The sequence below is a fragment of the Polistes canadensis genome, unplaced genomic scaffold (assembly GCF_001313835.1).
Source record: "Polistes canadensis isolate GaletaPanama2010 unplaced genomic scaffold, ASM131383v1 scaffold_256, whole genome shotgun sequence".
Classification (NCBI taxonomy): Eukaryota; Metazoa; Arthropoda; class Insecta; order Hymenoptera; family Vespidae; genus Polistes; species Polistes canadensis.
This window is the reverse complement of record NW_014569803.1, coordinates 182,210-204,270: the sequence shown is the minus strand read 5'-3', so window position 1 is coordinate 204,270 and position 22,061 is coordinate 182,210. Positions and strand designations below refer to the sequence as shown.

General features: G+C 28.0%; 5 protein-coding genes across 9 annotated transcripts in view; 3 read left to right on the top strand and 2 right to left on the bottom strand.

Moving 5' to 3' along the window:
* LOC106790713 (receptor-type guanylate cyclase gcy-4-like) overlaps nt 1–3,242 on the bottom strand; it is a 20,030-nt gene extending 16,788 nt beyond the window's left edge. For both annotated transcript variants that reach the window (XM_014755811.1, XM_014755812.1), the window contains exon 1: nt 2,949–3,242. The gene's annotated coding sequence lies outside the window, so the exon portion shown is untranslated. The remainder of the gene's footprint in view (nt 1–2,948) is intronic.
* A 2,188-nt stretch (nt 3,243–5,430) lies between these two features.
* Nucleotides 5,431–6,832, bottom strand: LOC106790701 (putative gustatory receptor 23a). The gene is made up of 3 exons (XM_014755795.1): nt 5,801–6,832; nt 5,626–5,712; nt 5,431–5,529 (listed from the first exon to the last, which is right to left on the bottom strand). Exons 1-3 carry the CDS (start codon nt 6,830–6,832, stop codon nt 5,431–5,433), a joined length of 1,218 nt encoding a protein of 405 aa, XP_014611281.1.
* A 993-nt stretch (nt 6,833–7,825) lies between these two features.
* LOC106790719 (structural maintenance of chromosomes protein 5) lies at nt 7,826–12,578 on the top strand. The gene is made up of 14 exons (XM_014755820.1): nt 7,826–8,074; nt 8,172–8,499; nt 8,752–9,090; nt 9,178–9,306; nt 9,403–9,613; nt 9,693–9,824; nt 9,927–10,451; nt 10,589–10,718; nt 10,800–11,046; nt 11,124–11,531; nt 11,612–11,839; nt 11,941–12,120; nt 12,206–12,301; nt 12,383–12,578. Exons 1-14 carry the CDS (start codon nt 8,016–8,018, stop codon nt 12,518–12,520), a joined length of 3,150 nt encoding a protein of 1,049 aa, XP_014611306.1. The 5' UTR covers nt 7,826–8,015; the 3' UTR covers nt 12,521–12,578.
* An 867-nt stretch (nt 12,579–13,445) lies between these two features.
* On the top strand, nt 13,446–16,148 carry LOC106790720 (peptidyl-prolyl cis-trans isomerase, rhodopsin-specific isozyme-like). Of its 4 annotated transcripts, none has more exons than XM_014755825.1 (5): nt 13,446–13,604; nt 14,864–15,068; nt 15,297–15,499; nt 15,564–15,706; nt 15,969–16,148. In XM_014755825.1, the coding sequence occupies exons 2-5, from the start codon at nt 14,906–14,908 to the stop codon at nt 16,063–16,065; spliced, it is 606 nt and encodes a 201-aa protein (XP_014611311.1). In that variant the 5' UTR covers nt 13,446–13,604; nt 14,864–14,905; the 3' UTR covers nt 16,066–16,148. The 4 variants fall into 4 exon arrangements, with proteins under 4 accessions (XP_014611311.1, XP_014611309.1, XP_014611307.1 ...); XM_014755823.1 differs by having other exon boundaries at nt 13,446–13,826; nt 14,864–15,026; XM_014755821.1 differs by having other exon boundaries at nt 13,446–13,826.
* A 244-nt stretch (nt 16,149–16,392) lies between these two features.
* The window catches only part of LOC106790703 (piezo-type mechanosensitive ion channel component), a gene marked incomplete in the record, with an annotated part of 29,602 nt that continues 23,933 nt past the window's right edge, over nt 16,393–22,061 (top strand). Inside the window, 2 exon segments of the mRNA XM_014755797.1 lie at nt 16,393–16,981; nt 21,857–21,949. Of these exon segments, the coding sequence (XP_014611283.1) occupies nt 21,886–21,949 (64 nt within the window).

Below are 22,061 nucleotides of genomic sequence, written 5' to 3'. Positions count from 1 at the left end.
AAAAAAAAAAATAAGAAAAGAAAATATAAAAATTCGCGTTCTTACCCACCCACCCACGTAAATTATTAACAGCAAGTTTATACGCCGCCATTCGAAAGATCCGTTACTCGCGCGTGCCATGGTCACTTGGCTTCCATCTCAACTTCCTCTTCCCTTTCTTCTCAGCTCAAAAGCAAAACTTGAAGAGTGTTCTATCTTTCTCTTTCTCTCTCTGTTATATGACACGACTATGAAGAATAACACGAGAAAGTTTTAGATTATAATTTACATTAAATACGAAAAATTAATAAAACATTCGTATCAACTAATTTATCCAATTATCAAACATCTTTGTGCTTTTTTTACTTTTCTCTTTCTCTTTTCTTCTTTGTATAAAATCTAGATCATCCGAATGAGTTTATTCGCGACAGGATATACACATGATACATATTATACTCAAGATAAAACCGTAATAGTTTAACTTTTATAAGATGAATTATAATAATTCGTTCTAATACACGAAATTAACATAGATTTTCATTTTCAAATTTGTTATGCGAACTTAAAACTCACGGACATTTATGATAATCGTGATAATCTTATCTCGAGGTCGTTAAAATATATCACATATAACGAATAAAAAAAACAAATAATATATTAAGAGTGAGAGTGTGAAAGAGTAAAGTATATACACCTCTACATATGAATATACATATACATATATATATATATAATAGAAAAGAAATTTCATCGGTACGCAGAGAGATGACTATGACTATGATTATGATTATGATTATGATTATGACGATGACGAAGAGACAACGAAGCTACAAAACAATTTTGTTTGTCCCAATGAAGGCAGCGATACGCATTCGAAAAAAATAGTATATATGTTATAAGTACCCTCCTCCTCCTCCTACATTCGAGAGTAATGTGAGTCATTCGATAGCGTTTTACAGTCATTCCAGATCCGATTTTATCTTCTCGTACGATGTGTCGTCGAAAACGTTGTTGGTGTGTTGTCGTCGACGACAACCAACCAACATCAACGACAAATCGACCTAATGCATCTATGTATTTGTATTTTTACAAGACACGATGATGCTACGTGGCATCATCATCATACGATGTTAAGGAAGACCTCGAGAAAAACAAGTGGGTATTTCTCTCTCGTTCTTTCTCCTAACACTTGTGAATGGACCATTGGCCTTTCGAGGTCAAACTATTAGTCTACGAAAGCCTAATGAAAATATTAATCTTTGTTGGAAAACTTATATCAAATATAATCGTAATATTTAAACAAAAAAAAATTATTTGTTTCGTTAGAAAATTAATCGATCGATGTGATGGATCAAATACTATTCTTCTATCTAACGTAAACGTGCACGTACGAAAATAATACCTACGAACCAAATAGGATTTGCGTACAAATTACACGCACGCTAAACTAATGCCAACTCGAGACACCGATTTACAAGCGAACGACCCTTCTTCTTCTTCTTCTTCTACTTCTATTACTATTACCTACCTACTTTCTAACGATCGTTTCGTTATATTCTACGCAACATCTTATTCATCGAACCTTACAATCAAATTTGTTTTTTTCTTTCTAATATAATCTAAGTGGCCCCATATAACTTTTATCATGCTGAATAAATTGGTTCAAATATATCGAATTAAAGTTTAAAAAAGTAATTAAATATTTTATTGTGTGTTATATTGTATATATATATATATTTTTTTTGTAATTGATTATCGTGATTCTTCACTTTTTTCTTTTTTTAATGCAAAACTTCGTAAAATGACACAACTTCTTTAAATACAAGCGTGACGTTTAAAGAATCTAATAAAAGAATAATTCAGTTCTTTTCTTTTTCTTTTTTTTTTTTTTTTGATTAATTTCATTCTCTTAACGAAACGAAAACCTAATGCATAAAACAATATGACACGTAAATAACAATCGGACGTCACTTGCGAAATAAATACCAAGTTATCAAAATTCTATTTTCGAAATTTAGAGCCCGTGATTTTGCACGCGAGTCCTACTAAAGAAGAAGATGACTTTTATCGAGTATCTATCTATCTATGTATGCGTGTGTTTGCGCACGCTCGTAATTATTTACGCACGTATGTAAATATAATGTATGTGTGTAGTGTATATACCTATCGTTTTATGTAGAAACGTAAGTTCACGCTCGACTTAATCTTGTTTCTTCTTCTTCTTCTTCTTCTCTCTTCATCGTGCACATCAAAATCATTACTTACGATGACGATCGCAAAGAGTTGCCAATTTTCTCTTTTTTTTTTCTTTTCTTCTTTTTTTTTTTTTTTTTTTTTTTTTTTTTGTTAAAATACGATCGATGCCACGCTGATAACAAATTTGTTTCGAACGTTCGAAACAAACAAATGTATAACGATTAATCGATATCTTTTTTTTTTTTACGATAAAAATGTACTATTATTATTATTATTATTCGTTGCTGTTGTGTTTTGTTGTTTCTTCGTATTAACATAAGATTTTTGTTTACTGGAATGAAACGCGAATTCTGAAGAAAAATATGTAGATGATAAATTATATTTGAAGGATAGAAATGTGGCAAATGGGAAGGGAGAATGCAGTTTTGATAAAATGTTTTTTTTTTTTTTTTTTTTCGGTTAAAAGTTTTCTAATTCTTTGTAGAGATAGAATAGAAATTTTGTCTTCGAGATTATTAGCGAAAATCAAATTTCCTAAATTATAATAAAACACCAAGAGCGTCGTTATGGTTAACTTTGTTACGAAATTGTGCCAACGTTTTTTTTCTTTTTTTTTATAAGAACCAAACTTGATTTGTGATCGATGTATTTCTCTTCAAACTCGATAATAATCAATATACAGAAAAAAAAAAAAAATCATCATCATCGTTTCGATTAATCGAATTAACGAATACAGGTTGAACAAGGTAAACATTGATTAGCATAATACATACTCGATTTAATTCCCAATTGGTTGTTTATGGCAATTCATCCAGCGAATCGCGAACTCGGTGTTCGCTGCTCGGTGTCACCAAAAATCCGTGAAAATCTTTTCGCATTGCGTCACCGTGTATAATTCAACGCCGCCGTCGTTGCCGCAAAAAGTATATATTTAGTTCAATGAGAAAAGTTTATTTGTCACACGATGATAACGATATTATTTTTCACTTAACGCACTTCGCAATACGATAAAAAAAGTAACTGACATCTCACAACCAACCAACCAATCGTCGTCGTCTTCGTCGTCGTCGTTTGAAACACTATTATAATTTTTTCTTTTTTTCTTTTTCAAATATACATAAGTATTTTTTACATTCATCAACACCATTCATTAATTTTACGTGTTATTATATCTTAAATTGTTTTTCGCAAATTTATCTTATAATTTTTTTTCGCAAATTTTTTTCGGGCACCCACGGAAAATAAATTAGAAATATCGTGGGGGTGGAGAGGGGAAGGGGCGGGGTGTTAATAGAGATAAAATAAAATGTTTTCCTTTTATAACGAGCTGATTCGCGCAACTGTCTGCGCTATACTGACAACTGGGTGCGCTTCATAATAAAAGCTGGCGCCTCCTCGATTTCTTCGTAACATTCGCGCGCAGTCGCATGATGATCGTTCTTTTATGTTACGCCGGATTGCACGAGACGAGAATCCCATTCCTTATCGCCTAAATTAGAAATAACTTCATGATTTTTATTCCATTAACCACACATTATTAACGATAAATGCTGAAACAAACATACGATGATCTTTCGTAAAATGATTCGCAAATGAAATGAATTGTATATATATATATATATATATGTACATATATGTACATATACGTATACGTAAATCAAATGAAAATTGTCGTCTGGTATTGTTACAATACATTTGAAGTAAAATAAATGAGAAGATATCGAATTCTCATGCGATTGATTATTACCCCCTACCCCCCATTACATTTATCAATTCGTTCGAAATATATAATACAAAACAAGGAAGTCTCTCTCTCTCGTTATATTTAATTCTATTAAGAAAAATATTCATGTGATAGAGATAAGAAAAAATAGAAATGGTCGTCGGCCACCGTGCGTGCTACTAGTCGTGTGATTCTTTATTGTAGTAATAAACGAATGATAAATTTATTCATGGTGATTATAATGAGAAGGATTGATTGAAGAATTGCGTCGTTAATTATGAATGAACAGAACGCGTTTTTTCTTTTTTTTTTTTTTTTTCTACTTCTTTATCTATTTTCCCATTCTTCTTATTACTTATGGTGTATCCGCAATAACTTTATATTTTATTTTATTAACGAAGCATATATATATATATACATGATACTGTTATTAACCCTTCTTTGCATGATTTTTTCTTTTTTTTTTTTTTAAATAAATCAGGGTGATGTAATTAATGCTCTAGATTGAAGGAAAAATATTGAAAAAAAATCCTAGTGGTATTTTTTGACAAACTGCGTTTTGTTGTACGCAATAGTCGTTTAAAAAGTTGCCAGCAACAACAAATATACAGTAGAAGGGTTTTAAGTACCTTTTTTTGTTGACTAAATATTATGATTGAAATTTCCATCATCATGCAAAGAAGGGTTAATAAACGTTATTTTCATTCTAACTTTAATCGAATTTGTTGTATTTGTTTTTCGTTTATATTCGTGATTATAAAAATCTGAAATTTAATGTAAAATTAATAAATTTCTCTCTCAGTTTTGAATATAAAAAGTTAAATATACTTCAGTATGTATATATTATTGATAGATCGATGAATATAAACACATTCGTTATCGATTTGTGGCTGTTAATAGAAAGTAGATAATAAGAGATGTGAATCCTTTTTAGATTTCGCAACTGACGGAAACATGCGTTTAAAAAGTGGAACGACGAGCTTTGACCATTGACAGACCTGAATCGTTCATTCGGCTGAAAAAAACTCGTAGATCATCAAAAACACGTTTACCTTGTGGAAGAACTTTATGTATCTATCGTTTGACAAGAACATCGTCTTCACTTCAAAAAGAACTTCGTCATTTCGTTGACTTTGTCGGTTGTAATCTATTCTAGTAGTTAGAAACGTATAAATATTAGACTTTTCGTAGCTTTTTTTCTTATTCTGTTTATTTAAGATATACACATATGTATGTATGTATATATATATACAAATGTGAATGTATTTTCGATACTGTTATAAAATACTTGAAAGCAGGGACGAAGTTCGGACCGCTTTTATTTACGTAATATATATTTCTTAATCTGACGCAATTAACAGCATTAATCATTGCATATTTGTACAATATATCGTAACGAAAATTTCTATGTTAGACAAAAAATATTCTATAGGATTTCTAACATTGGTAGTAAAAGAAATCAATAAGATTATCACACATGAGTTAGAAGATGGAAAAATCATATTATTCAATATATTTTCTTGTTATGATTTTTAAAACGCTTCATTGGTATTATTGTGTGATTTGCATGGGTTTAAGGAAATCAAGAATTGTATTAGTATCAATAAATACGTTGTAATGCTGCCCACGATCTACGAAGAAAGAAAAAACAAAAAAATGGCAAATAAGAATATTATCAAAGTTGTATCATGCAAGTTTTAATAATTAATTAATATAATTATTCAAACCGTTGTTAAAAGATTTGCATCCATAGTTAGTCCTTTCGAGGTAAACGTATTATCTCGATGCAATACTTGCAAGGAAAATAATTGCAGCTGCAATATTACAAAATGCGTCAGGGATAACATTGTTAAAGTAAAACTTTCGTGGAGAATTTTTTTTAGAAAAAAAAAGACATTTTACCTCGTTTTTAATATCCTTGTCTGTGGTATTGATAACAACCTCATGTATTCTAGATCCAACCTCGGCAGCTTGATTTTTAGCGGTCTCACATGCCCACGCTATTAAACTTAACTTGATGGAATAATATGCTACCGATGTTATGAAGTACGCATACCAAATTTGCTTTTCCAAGCTGACTTCTTTTTTATCGACCGTTCGTAAAATGTAAAAATATAAACTAAAGGTTACCTCTGCAAAAGTCATTAATGACGTTATAATAATTTGAGAACCAAATATCGTGTTCATTTGTTGAAGAATATCGCTGACTTGTTGGTGTCTTTTTTTAATAGCCTTCAATTCCATTAAAAGTAAAGGATTATTTTTTTCGTGATAGACCCTTCTCAATAGATGAGGCTCACCAGTTACCAGAATTAATTGAAGATTTTTTAAATTTTCGTTAATCCTTATAAAACAATCCTTGATTACGCAAGTACAATTCATATAAAGCATATCCATTATAAAAACTATTAATGTTGCATACATCCCGGATAATTTACCGAATGTTTGATTCAACGAATTACTCATAACGTTTGGCATTTGTCCAATTAAAAAAAGAAAACCGAAGATATCTTTCGCGTGAATGAATTTGGAGAGTTCGTTGAAAGTTTTGGAAGGTAACTTTGAAGCAACTATATATAATTTTTCAAGGAATAACAATCTACTATGCGTATTACAATATGCGATTATGGCTACCGCGGTACCAAGGATGTAATAAAAATTTGCCTGTAAAGTTCCCGGTACATTGTCGTATTGTAATGTACCGGATACATCGGTTTGATATAAATATATAAATACGTGAATAACGTAGATGCTTGTTACAAACGTTGAATATACGTAACCTAATTTGGAAAATTTCAATGTTGATGAAGTGACCTTATACGGAAAAACACCGAGTATGCAACAAATGAAAAAGCATGGCTTCATCAAAGAACAATAATCTTTAGCGCGAAAAAGGAAACATTTTTTACGATTAACAGGTACTTCAAATTTCATGTTTCACGATTGAGAAAACCTTGTTTAATGACTCTGACACAATATGACAATGATTCGACGACTAATATCCTTTTAAACTGCATGGAATTTCTTTATTTCGGACCTTTATGAGTCGGTAGATCATTTGTTAGCAATTAAGTAACCATAGCGATGGCGTTTTTTAATCGATCGCTATCACCCTTGGGATAAAATACATTAACTAATGATGTGTTCATCGCAGTGATGATGAGTAAATAAATAATATTACCTGCTAATATGTAACATACTTTATTAGACTATATCTATACAATTGTAATGTAGGACTTAGGGCGAGTTAGGATTCTTTGTTGGATATGGATACGTCCGAAAACGATAAGAAAACAAATAAATGTGCATTCTTAATCATTATCAGTGTGAACAGTTGTTCATTTATTTAAAAAAAACGACTGCATAACGAAAGATATACTATCTGGCTAGAAGCACACCAAAAATATTTGTCACCCGGTTGCAACATTTATCAAATGCATTTTAAAAGTATAACTAAATGATTTATTATAGAAATTTTCTTTCGGTTAATAGATTTATTAGATTATTTATACTATTTTAATAATAATAAAACACAAAAATTATACAATATGTACGCAATTGTATATATATATATTTGTCACGAATTTGTCACATTTCAAATAAGGCGCGCAGGATTTAATCCCTAACTTAGGTTATTATACTAACCTAAATTTAACCTAACTGAAACAGTAGTAATTTATGCGGTAATGGCAGTTCAAAGTATTTGAAATGTGTTGTTGATAGTTTGAAAAATTAGTGCTTACTATTATTTAAAAAATATTATACTAAGAACTAATTATTAAATGTCATTTTATTTATATATATCTATTATTTATTATTATCTATATTAATTATTTATTAATTGAATGGAAACTTCTATTGTACAAATTATTTAATGAAAATTTTACTTCGTGGTTATGTTTGTTTGTTACATTTTTTTATTCCGATTAATTATTATTTGATAAATATGCAATAATGTACATAATGTATAATTTAAGTATAAGTTTCAATTGAAACATAATCAAGGTAAAAGAGATGTGAATACTGGAAATATTTAATAGATCAATTTTAATAGTCTCGATCATAATACAAGTAATTTCTTTCAAATTTATAAACGTACGAGATTTTAAAAAATGCAATGGAAGGTAACATTATTGAAAAGGGTATAATAAAACAAATCTATCTTGAAAATTTTGTGTAAGTATTTACAATTAAATATGGATACATTAAACTCCATAATTTATCAATTAATGGTATAAATACTTATCATTAATATTTCAATTCTCATTTGTAGAACTTATAACCAGGTTATCATCAAACCTGGAAGAAATTTGAATTTAATCATTGGTCCTAATGGCACTGGAAAATCAACAATTGTATGTGCAATTGTACTTGGCTTAGGAGGTAAACCTAACATTATTGGTAGAGCATTATATGTTAAGGATTATGTCAAGAATGGTTGCAATGAAGCAAAAATAGAGATACAATTGAAGGAGAATTGTACAAAATTTGTGACAATTACAAGAATATTTAATACGTCTGGGAAAACATTTTGGTTGTTAAATGGACAATCCAGCAACTATGCAGATATACTAGAAATAACACATAGTTTTAATATTCAGGTATCTATTTGATTCGATTTTTCAAATTATTTATCTATGGAAATAGTAATCAACAGCATGGGCATGGTTAGTACTTGGAACACCATATGATGTTGACTCTAGAGAGACAATAAGATGGATTTTAATAAGATAGTAGACTACATTGAAAGGGTATAGAAAAGTTCATCAAACCCATAAATGGGAGAATAATAATGATAATATATTATAGAAATAACATTACATAATTAAAAAGTTTGTTATTTATCTTTACAGGTAGATAATCTATGTCAATTTCTTCCACAAGATAAAGTTCATGATTTTTCAAAAATGAATGCCCAAGAATTATTAGAAAACACAGAAAGATCTGTTGGAAATCCGATATTATTAGAATACCATATGAAATTGAAAGAATATCGTAGTGAACTTAAAGAGTTAGAATCAAGAATATTAACTAAACAACGCATATTAGAAACTAAATCACAACAATATGAACATTTAAAGGGAATTGTAAGTACTATCAAAGAAAAAAAAGCAATAAAGAACAAAATTATAACTTTAAAACAGAAGAAAACTTGGATGTTATACGATCAAAAGAGAAAGCGTTTGGTTGAAGTGAGTAATTCTTTTAAATTCGATATTGAATTCAATTATTGTATTTATTGGTTTTCTAAAACATTTTTTATTTTACATATACAAAAGGCAAAAAAGAATAGAGATGTAGCTGAGAATAAGGTGAAATCTTTAGAAGCCAAACTTATGCCCCTAAAAAATATGATACAGAAAATACAATCGGATATTAACATGCAGCAAAATATAATAAATGAATATGTATGTTTATTATTACAAATATCATTAGAGTACTCTTACTATAGATCAAAAAGAAAACTCGAAAGCAATAATAAAATTAATATTTTATATTTTTAGAATAAAAATAAAATCATTGAAAAATCATCTAAAGCTAATGAAGTAATGATTAACATTCTTAAAGTTGAAAACGAAATTAAAGAAAGTGAAAATGAATGTTCAGGTAGGATACAAGCAGAACAAAATCGCAATCAGGATATAAATCTTGCACAGCAGCAAAAAAGCAAATTAGATAACGATTTAAGTCTAATGATTAAAGATATTGGTTCAGGTTTGTACTTAATATTACCTGTTTCATATACTTTATTCCTATATATAATTAATCATATAATATACCTTTTAATTTATAGAAGAATCATTAGAAATAAAACAAAGAGAAATTTTGGCATGCTTGGAAAAACAAAAAGATGTTAATATTAAATTGGCAAATCAGATGACCACTTGTAAACATGAGTATGAACGAATTGAACGAGAAATTAGAAGTATAAATTATTTATTTTTATTTATTAATTAAAGTATAAAATTGAATTTATTTGATTTTTGAATTTTTTTGATACTGTATTAATAGTATACTTCTACTTTAGCTTTAACAGAAGAACAGAAATCCATTAAAATTGAGGCAAAGCGACTAGAGCTTTTAAGACAGAGAAGTCCTGATTCATATAAAGGTGTACTTTGGTTGCGTGAAAATCAAGATAAATTTCGGGGAAAAATATATGAACCCATGCTAACATTGATTAATGTCAAAGATATTACATATTCCAAATATTTAGAAAGGATTATTTCTCTTAGAGATTTACTGGCATTTGCTTGCGAAAATAAGGAGGATATGAACTTATTAACAAAATGTTTGAGAGATCAACAAAATTTACAAGTTAACATAGTACACGCCGATTCTGAGAAAAAAATTTACTTAAACCCGAATATACCGTTAAAAAATATCAGAAGATTTGGTTTCAAGCATTATCTAGCTTCGCTCTTCGATGCACCGCCTGCTATAATGAAATATCTAGTATCATCATATAATTTGAACAATATTCCAATTGGATCATGTGCTGTAGAAGAAAATGTGGAACATATACCGCATAGTTTAACTTGTTATTTTAGCGGTGAGTAATATTATAGATATTAACATTTGAATTTAATTCTATAATCTTTCTTACATTTCTAATATATATATAGAATTATTAGAATTACACTTCATTTGTTATCATTATGTGGTTTTATATATAATTTACATTTGTAGAGGATCATATATATTCTGTGAATATGTCTAAATATACTGGTCAAAAATCGATTAAAAAGATACAAATATCTGGAAATGGAATATTATCGATAGTATTAGATACAAATAAATTACAACAAATGGAAAATAGGTATACTTATAATACTTCATATGCATGAGTTTATAATTTCAATTTTAGTTATATTAATCATGGAATAATATACCTTTTTAGGTTGAAAGATCTTAAGGAGAAAAAAGAAGAAATGTTAAGTAAGATAAAGGAAATGGATGAAGTTCTAATTATAGAGACTAAAAAATTAGATAAATATCGTGAAGATCGAACAAAATATCAACAAAACATACAACAAATTCAAGTTCTTAAAAATAGAATATCTATAGTTAGTAAAAAAATCGAAAATTTAGAAAATGAACGAACGAGTAAAGAAGACATTATAGCGACTTATAATAAGCATATTCAGGTTTATATATACATATATGTATATACGTGTATAATACTGTATACATAACTTATCAATTTTACTTTATATTTTTGCAGGAAATTGTAAATAAGCAGTTCGATAAATACAAAGAATATAATTTATTATTAGGAGATTGTTTGAAATATTCAACAATGATTGAACAAGCCAAGTTAACATTACATTTGTATAAACAGATTTTATTACATACGGAAAATGATAGCCACGATTTGAAACAAGAATTAGAATCAGCGGATAAAACATTCAAAGAATTAGAATTAGAATACAAACCTTTAAAACAAGAAGCCATTAAAGCATTTAATGAAGCAAAAGATCTTACTAATGGTATTAGTCCGCAAGATGAGGCATTCAAACTTATAAACCAAGCATTTAGTAAATTACCACTCACAATTGAAGAAATAGATAAGGAAATAGCTGTAGCGCAAACCAAAGTATTTTGTATGAAACAAAGTTTTGATGCTGAAATTGTTAGTAAAAAAACATAGTTGTTTGATTATTATTATTATTGCTTTTTCGTAATACTTCTTATCATACGTCATATTTATAGATATTTCGGGAATTTGAAGAATTAGAATCGGTCATAAATGATTTACAAGAAGCCACAGAAAGGGAAAAATTAAGATTGGAATCTATTACGAAAGATGTTATTATATTACGAGAAAAATGGTTACCACCTTTGAAAAAATTAATTGAACATATAAATGTGAATTTTAGTTCATATTTTTCAGAAATGAAATGCGCTGGAGAAGTTACCTTGTCTCATGGAGATAATATGGTTTAGTTTTATTAAATTCTTATGAATAAATATAACTTTGGATTTGTTATGATTAATATTCGATAAATTAAACGTCAATTTGAATATGCACGTGCTTCCAGATGGACTTTGATCAGTATGGTTTGAAAATTCGAGTAAAATTCCGAGATACAGATGAACTGCAGGAATTGACTAGACACCATCAAAGTGGTGGGGAAAGATCATTAACTACTGCTATTTATATGATTTCTTTGCAAGAATTATCTAGAGTACCTTTTCGTTGTGTCGATGAAATCAATCAGGTATTTAAAATCACATTTTTTTTAATGCATTCTTTACGTGATATTAAAATCGATAGCATGTAGAGAATATTAATTATATTTTAAGGGAATGGATGCAATTAACGAAAGAAAAGTTTTTGAATTATTGGTTAAAATAACAGGAAGGCCAGGTAGTTCTCAATATTTTTTATTGACACCGAAAGTAAGTATCCAATAATTCACAGCATTATAGATTGAAAATAATATATACTTTAATATTTTATTATTATTCTTTTTTTTATAGTTATTACCGGATCTCTCATATTTTCAAACTGTAACCGTACATTGTGTTTTTAATGGTCCATTTATGATATCAAATTCAGAATTTGATGTAGAAAAGTATTACAGAGATATGGCACAACGTAGATTAAATTATAATTAGTTTTTTATAAACTTATGCGTATTTATTACAAATAGATAAGTGTATGGTTAATTTTAATTATATAGTAATACGACGTACAAATACACATATAATATATATATATATATATTTATTATATGTGTATTTGTACGTTTATAATTTTTAAACAATGTATGAAAAAAACTGATAAATATATATAAATTTATTAAAAAGTTATAGAGTCACGAACATATATATATAATGTGTAATATAGAAATTTATAAAATGATTTATTTTTTCCCCTTTTTCTTTTTTTTCTTTTGTGCTTCTGGCCAGGGAAATCCTCGACATTTTAAAACATCCATAATATTGTGACACGTATAATAAGCGTTCTCCATAGCTTCTTCATTAAATATATCCATAGTAAATTTTATTCTTCTTCCACTTTTTTTCGTTCTTTTTGCACCTTTACTTTTCTTTCCATTGTTTCCTTTGGTTGATTTCTCATTATTCTTATTATTGCTGGTAGATCCTTTTCTCTTGCCTTTACCTTTCGTTGCCATACTAATTGTTAAAAATAAAACAAATTATATATTAATCATATAATATTAATTATATAATTATTATCATTTTTTGTAACAATTTTTATTTATTCACATTAATTATATATATATTTCCAAATTTTTAAATATTTTAAGATATTAAAAAATTCCCATATTACGAGTACTACGAAACACTTCCATACACAAAACACTCGTTGCTATGTTGTCAGTTGTATCAATAAATGTAATTCCTATTCATTACTTCTTAAATATAATCACACCTTAAAAGAGATTCTACTTTATTATTATATATATATATATATATATATTTAATAAATAAATATAAATAAATAATCCCTTAAAACCAATAAGTTCAATTTGTTTTATTATAGATTACAAATCGCAATATTGATACTTATCCATAGGAAAGCAAATAATTACAAATTAAACGAAAAATTGGAAGGAAGGAAAATTGAAGTTCAACTAATTGGACCTTTGAGAAGAATTTATTCAGGAGCGCAGACGCAATTTATAAAGAGTTTGGACTTGGACAGAAGCGCGTTGACTATTCGACGGAAACTACCGTAAATTTCTAAGCTCAATGTAACGCGACAATAATTTGATACGCGTTACAAATCGTTCGCGAAAAGCTGTGGTTTCTTTTTCTCCTTCTTCTTCTTCTTTCTTTTTTCAATCAATAAAATTAAACAGGATTGTTAAATTCCATGTATTTAAACGTAACTCGTAAAATCATGAAGTGTTTTTTAAAGATAGTTTTTTTTATTAGTCTTATACCAAACAACAAGGTATTATTAAAAATATTTATAGTAAATTTGTTCGATAGTTCGTAACTAATCTCAATAATCGTTTAATATATTTTAATTGTGCATTGAATGTTCACGTTTTGTCCGAATTATCTTGACATACATCTCACTTGGAGGTTTCCAGATAGGTTGCTGCTGTAATCATATGGTTTCCCAATACTATTGTGTGATATATTTTATCGTTGATACTTACAATATTTCATCATGTACGAATATAAGATTTTCTTCAAATAAAGTCTATATATTTGTGGAAAAAAAAAATAGATAAACTTTAATCAAAGTATCTAAATCATATAAATTAAAATACAATTCTTATTAAAGATCATTATATTATTGAATTTCTTTTACGATGTGCAATGACAAGAATCAAATACCCTTAAACACTATAATGCAATAAATAAAACGATTGAAAAATAAGATTAGAAATATCAAATAAAAAACAAATAGTGTACCGCGTTCGTACATATCAAATACATATAAGGTTTCCCTCGCTCATTTTTACGAATACATGCGCATGCGTTTGTATGTAAGGGTAGCACGTTTCTAACATACATTTCAAATTGAAATCTAATATCACCTGTGGCATTGGAGAATTTCTAATGAAAGGTATTCGGTTGCACACAAATTATGAATTTATTATAGAAAATTAATTCAGGGAACCATGTATTATGCAAGTATGTTATGTAAATTCACTTTGCATATCCGAATCTTTTGTAAAATTCAACATGACGGAGTTGCGTATTAAACCAACCCTTTAGTCAACATTCTTTATTGTTTATTCAGTATTTTCTCTCGTCCAAAATTATAATTCTTGATGATAAGGGTTCATAGGGGACTTGAACATAAAAAGAAGTAGAACTTAATTTAACTAAGTTAATAACTTAATAACTAATAAATTAAGTTCTACTTCTTTTTATGTCCAAGTTCCCTATGAACCCTTATCATCAAGAATTCTTTATTGTATACATATATAAGTAAACTTTATAAACGTATAATAATAATAATTATTTCTCTTGCAGGCTACTAGTTTTACAGTCACCGATGAGGTATATTTTGATATAATGATCGATGATCATCCTGCCGGAAGAATTGTTATAGGTTTATTCGGTGATGTTGCTCCAAAAACAGTGAAGAATTTTCTTACGATAGCTACCACCGGTATTAATGGAAAAACTTACGCGGGTACATCCTTTCATCGTATTATTAAGAAATTTATGATTCAAGGTATTTCTCTAACACATTTATTTTTTACACTGCAAATGAAATCTTGTTGTTATGGCAAAACTTGTTTGCAAATGCGTTAATACGATATAGGAAAATTTTTATTTGGGTGTATTTTGAAATTTCATCGCGAATAGAACACAACTCAATATTAATATATTTATTTACAAAAATATATGTGATTTAATAATAAAATACATTATATTTCATAAACGAATAAAAAAATCTCAGGCGGTGACATCGAAAACGGTGATGGTACGGGATCGATCAGCATTTATGGACAATATTTCGACGATGAGAATTTTGATTTACCACATGCCGGACCATTTTTCGTTAGTATGTCAAACGCTGGTGAAAATACCAATGGTTGTCAATTTTTTATTACAACCGTAGCTACGCCTTGGTTGGATGGAAAGCATACTGTTTTTGGGAAGGTACAAAATATCTAGATAAATACAATTTATTTATTGTTAAAGAGTAATTATTTAAATTTGACAGGTAATCGAAGGGCAGAGTGTAGTTTTTAAAATCGAACAAACAAAAACAGATGTCAATGATAGGCCGATCAAACCAGTAATTATATCTGAAAGTGGAATAATTCCGGTGACATCGTCATTCACCGTATCGGATGATCCCTACAAGTAAATTTATTAATTTTTGCAAGTAATTTATTTCTTTTTTTTTTATAGACAAAGAATATTTATAATTAGGTAGTGTATAATTATTAGATATTGTATGTTTCTCGCGTATATATAATTGAATACATATGTTAAATGTAATTAAATATTTAATTAACGTATTACTTAAATTTTACAAATCCATTTTTTGTCTTTTTTTTTTAGTTTTAATCGTAGTACTGGATAAAATGATTTCCCATGCTATCTTTTATCCATTAATTTGCAGTATCTGGGAATGGATCAAAGCTACCTGCATACCATTGAGTTTCAGTTTCACGGTTCTTGGCTTTTTTCATTGGATGATGAAGCAATTAGACATTTAAAAATAATCTACAAAGTGAATTTATTAAAATTGAACTATATATATATATAAAAAGAGAAAAAAAAGAATATCAAAATAAAAGATGTGTTTTAATCGGAAATAATAAATCGCGTGTAAGTATAATATATATTTCGAATGAAATAATTATGGTAATAAAAAAGAAATCGATTACCAAAGAAAATTATACAATCCATTCTTTATATTCCAATATAATTAAGAATAATTTACAAAACACAAAGTGACATTTAAAAATAAATATAATAAAAAATATATCGAATCAAAGAAAAATATGATTGCGATATATGGTACGGCCCTGTAAGTGAAGTAGAATCAAACGCTAGTGCGCATGCTCAGATCGTTGTTTTATATCTATCGAGATATACAATGAGTGGTAGTAGTAGGGGTTGAAATGTTGCACTGGGAGGAGGTTATTCAAAGCCAGTTGTGTTTATCAGTTCGGTTGTGACACACCGGCAAAGTGCAATGGAATTAATAGTTTTCATATATTATAATAAGAACAATATTATATTTTTCAAGTGTCTCTCGAATAGCAATTAATGTATCACAATCGTAGTAATATATCTTATAATTATTCGTGTAGAATTAAAATGGAAACCTGATGAATTAGGTTGTCCCTTTAATCCTAACCAAAGTGATCGGGATCGTATTCGAAGAGACATATGTGTAAAAACGGAACGATAAAAAATAACAAAGATAGATAAAATAATAGAACAGGTGCAATATAGTGATAAGAAACATTTCTGTGACTATTGTATATGTATTACTGTTGACTGTGACTCTAGTTGATTAAAAGAGCGCATGTTGTTTTCTTTGAGATTCTATCAGCCAAATAACAGCTGGGAGAGAGATCTTAAAAGGAAATGCTTTAAAACGCAATCCCAATTAAAACGTTCAAGGTATATATATATATATTTAATATATAAGATTTATTTTATATCAATTATTTCTTTATTTTAGTTTTCTTTTTATTTTTATTGAGGTTAAATATATTTTTTCTTTTTGAAATTCTGCTCTCGATCCTATAAATCTTCGATGTACAAGTTTTTAAAATGTTTTCTTTTAAAAAGAAGTATCAAAGTTGTTCTGGTAAAATGTGTATAATAAAAGAATACAAATCGAGACGATTTTATAATCAATTTCTTTAACACACATATTGTTTATACATTTAACAAAAATTATTCATTCAAAACTATTAACAACTTTCTTATTTTTATTTGAATTATTTCTCTCGTCCTATTTGTAATTTTATTAATGTTTTATTATAATGTTATTTTTATGTGCATTTACCATTAAACAAAATTCAAACGTTATTTATTTGAAACAATAACAAATATTAATTTACCATATGTTTTAATAGAATATAATAACTTAGATTTAATGAATTAATTCAATGACACTCTTCTTATAATTAATTAAATTAATTTTCTCATATAAATTTATCAATTATTATCTGTAATATTATTACGAGTTAGCAACCCTTAGTAAAATGAATTCGAGGTAAAAAAATCATCCCCTATTTCTTTCTTATTGAAATGCGGATAGTCGTAAATGAATTGACATTTACTGTGAGTTTTACGATTTAAACAGAAAACGTGGAGGAGGTTGCCGAGATTAAAACGTTGGCACAGTTTCTGAAAGCCGTTCATCGATTTGTTTATTAAGACAGCATCTTTGTTCGTAATACATATGCACGTACATAATATATATATATATATATATATATATTGATATAAGTATAGTGGTGCATATAAATTTCGCACATTTCTTTGAATTTTCGCGCGATAAAATGATGTATGATGTGTCTATCGATAATTCTTGTTTATTTCTTTAGTTAATACATTTTGTTTTTTTTGTTCAAGCATGATGTCATAGTTTTATACACGGTTTCACGATAATATAGATCATAGAGTTACATATTTTAATGTTTTTTTAATTGCATAACAAATTATGACGTTTTATGAGAAGTTTTAGAAAAAGTATCTATCATCTTGATCATCTATTACATGTATTTATATAATTTATTATATCTATATATTTTGTATGTAATATAAATATATACAGTGAGTCACACACACACACACACACGAGATATTTATTCCTTCACTGTCAATTTAACCAGTTAATTGTGAGTGACGAATATGTTGACTCGTTATAACAATATTTAACTTTACAATTTAAATATAGATTTTTGAAAAATATCATCACACTTAATTGATTATATTTCAAAATTAGTTTGGTATTGCAAATGATAATTATTTTTTTTCTCTATGATACTTTTCTATTACAATTAACTGCTTAAGATTCAAATAAATATATTTTTGATGTATTATTATAATTATTCTATTATAATAAATAATATATATGTATGTATGTTAGCTGTGTTAAGAACACAGAGGGGTAGAATTTGAAAATTTTCATAGTTTATTTAATTTACAATATAAATTCAGATTTCCCATGCTGTAAACACACCCATTGAAATACATTTTATAGATTGACCGAAAATTATTTAGGATATTTTGTACATACTTTTCAATTTCTAATGTTTGTTTCACTTACAATAATTTAAAATCACTTCCCCCTACTCCAGATTTCTAAAAATAGCCTAATGAAGTACATTTTGTAGATTAAAATCTTATGTGGCATAATTATATTCTCATTCTTTTATTTATTCTCATATATTATGTTATTTAAAACATAAAAGAGATAGATAAAGAAAAAAAAGAAAAGAATTCATTATTATTCCCTTGTAAAAAATAAAATGCTACCGATTACGTTGTTCACTTTGAAGTCATTTCAAATTTGACACACTCCCTTGATTAACCGTGTCGCATGTCACGAGTATTAACACGCAAAACATAACATATATCATCACGTCATCCTTGTATGCACACCCTTCCGCAAATGGGTATTCAAGGATTGTAATATGTTTTTCACAGGATCGTAAAATATTCTTAATATCATTTTACTAGTAATCATAATCATTATATTCACAATTTCTTTAATATAACAATTCATTTTCTATTTTCTTTCTCTACTTATATAAAATATCAAATAATATAATAGAAAACAACATGTGTGTGCAAAGAAATAAGAATAAAAACTTCTGTTAGAACACATAATAATTCAACTTTCTAACACTTTATAGACTTATAGAAAAATAAAAAGAACAGATGTATTATTCTATATATTTTCCCTCTTTCGATCTGTTACTTTTTCTTTTAATTTTTAATACAATTTTCATTGAAGACAAATCTGAAATAAAATATAATAGAATAAATGAAGATGTGATTGTCTAAAATCAATTATTAAAGGTTAAATATTGGTCAATTATTAGCTGTTATATCGAATCAAAAAAGAATACATATTTAACGAAGGAAGAGTTCACGAACGGTCATAGGAAAGCGATAGTACTAGCCATACACAACACACACACACACACACATTATTATTCTAGAAATGATCGATCGTATCATAGATAAATAGATACGGGTATATATATACATATATGTTATCTACTTGTAACTATAAACACCTTTCTTATGTTAGGTATATTGATATTAAATTGGTAAGCCAGGTATCAACATAAATTTTGATTAAGTTATATCGATAAAAAAAAAATGACAGATTAATGAAAGAATTTATAAGAATAAGACACACCCACGATTTAAGTGTGACAAATATTCGAGGCCAATGCCACGTTCAAAATGATATTTTTAATCTTGTTTTATCCTAAAAAGAATTCTATAATCACAAACACACACATACAAACGAGATAGAATTGATAATTATTTAAACTTGTTTACGGTTAACTCGTTGTAATCAAGTTTGGTTTATTAGATTATCTTCAGATTCAATAAGAATAGAAAGTAACAAGTATTTAATACATTGATGGATGTATAATAAAAGTTGGATCGTGTACAGGATGTGTGTGTGTTGTTTGAAAATTCACTATTAATTAAGAAAAGAAAAATAAAACAATATTAAATGAATGTTTTCGATTAGAGTGTTGTTAGAAAACAAAATTAGAACCCACGATGCTGTTATTATAAAAATAATTTATTATATTTTTCAGTTCGATCCCTGTACAGTGCACGTATTTAATCTTTTTACTTTTGTCGATATACTAATCAATAATTATTATCAATTCGAGTACTTCTTACTGCGTGATTTCTCTCTCTTGCTTTCTCTAAAATAACTTTGAAACTTGTATAGTTGTTCTCTTTGAAATATTTTTGTATTTGATCAGAATCTTTTCTAAAAATGATCATGATACTTTTCGTCATTATTTTTAAACATTTTCACAAGAATTTATAATCGATATCATTAAAATTGTTCTACGATTAATTAATAAAACATAATTATACAAAGTTTTAGTTTATCGAATCGTTTTCTCTCGATTATGAAGAAAATCAGAAAAAGTATTTCATTTATTCGTTGATGATGTTGGATAGATCCAAAATTTGGATATCGTATTACACAAATAAATATATAATCTCTTCACATTTTGATCAAACTAGTTTTGTTTCGGTGCGTGTTATCTCATCTTCGTGATATTTTTAAATCCCATAAGTAATTCGAATCTATCATTTCGTGTTCGTAGGATAAAAGAAAAATCGTTGGCACACCTCCCGATGGGACAAAGAACCTCATAGTTTTCTTTCTCTGTAATTGCTTCGTAATTAAATTGGGTGTGCCACATTTTTTTTCTTTTTTGTTCGTCCTTTCGTAGAAGAGAAGACCTTTACCAAAAGCGCGTAACGGAATACACGGGGGCATGATTTTTTATTTACCATTACTATGAACATCTAGAAAAAAATAAAATAAAAGATTAAAAAATAAAAATGAAAGAAGAACAAATCATCAAACGAAAAGAAGAAAAAAAATCATTACTAGAAAGGATGGAAACGTCTATTCCAATTCGCCTACGCAAATAGAAAGTATCCGACAGATTTGCAAATGAAGATTCGAAATCTAAATCTAAATAAAACCGTGAGCTAGAACGAATGAATGAGTGAATGAGTGAGTTTGTGTTGATTAATTCGTGGGTGGAGGAGGAGGAGGAGGAAGAATATCTATGACGAAGTCAGGAAACAACTGTTGTTTTTTTTCTTTTCCTGTTACGTGTAGGCCGTGCATTAATGTTACACCGAGTATTATTATCATTGGACGCAAACATTTTACAAAATAAAAAAAAATAATATCTAACCAATCACATTTCCTAAGCTTTTGAGATAAATTTTATTTAGTTAAACACACCATGTGTTCCCATGTGGTTTGAAACAAATCGACTACTGTTATCTCATTGGTAGTAAAACTTAACAAGTATAAGTACTTGTATATAAATATATTCCAATACACATACAAGTTGACTTTAAAAAGCTTCGAAATTTTTTAAAGCTTGACATTTAGAATTTTGCTGCTGATTTAGGTTTATTAGGATATAAGGTATACACACACACACACATAGAAAAATATTACGACTACCTTTTTCTTAAGGGCATTCTTTTAAAGCAGTGTCAGCACACTGCGTCTCTTGGTAAAACAAGGTTAAAGGCATTCGACTGCAGCAGTGCCGTATCGATTGTAGTAAGAGAGAAATAAAATGAAAGAGAGAGAGAGAGAGAGAGAGAGAGTGAGGGTGAGGGTGAAGGTGAGGGGGAGGAAAGAAAGCTGACGAGGGTAATATCAAATCTCTCAAAATCTACTTGAATCCTTTTGCTAAAAATATTGTATTCTCCATGACCGATTTCTTTCTGCATTTTTTGTTTCAGGGTGAAGGACCATACGTGTGTATCGAGTCATGACGAAATATTGGTTCAATGTCATTATTTTCAGGGTTTTCCTTCCGGCCATATTAGCAGGATGTAAGTTTAGATTATTTCAAATGATTTATATTTTATATTTATATATTTCATATATATGATTATATGAATTATTTAATCTATATATATATATATTGAATTATATTAAATAATT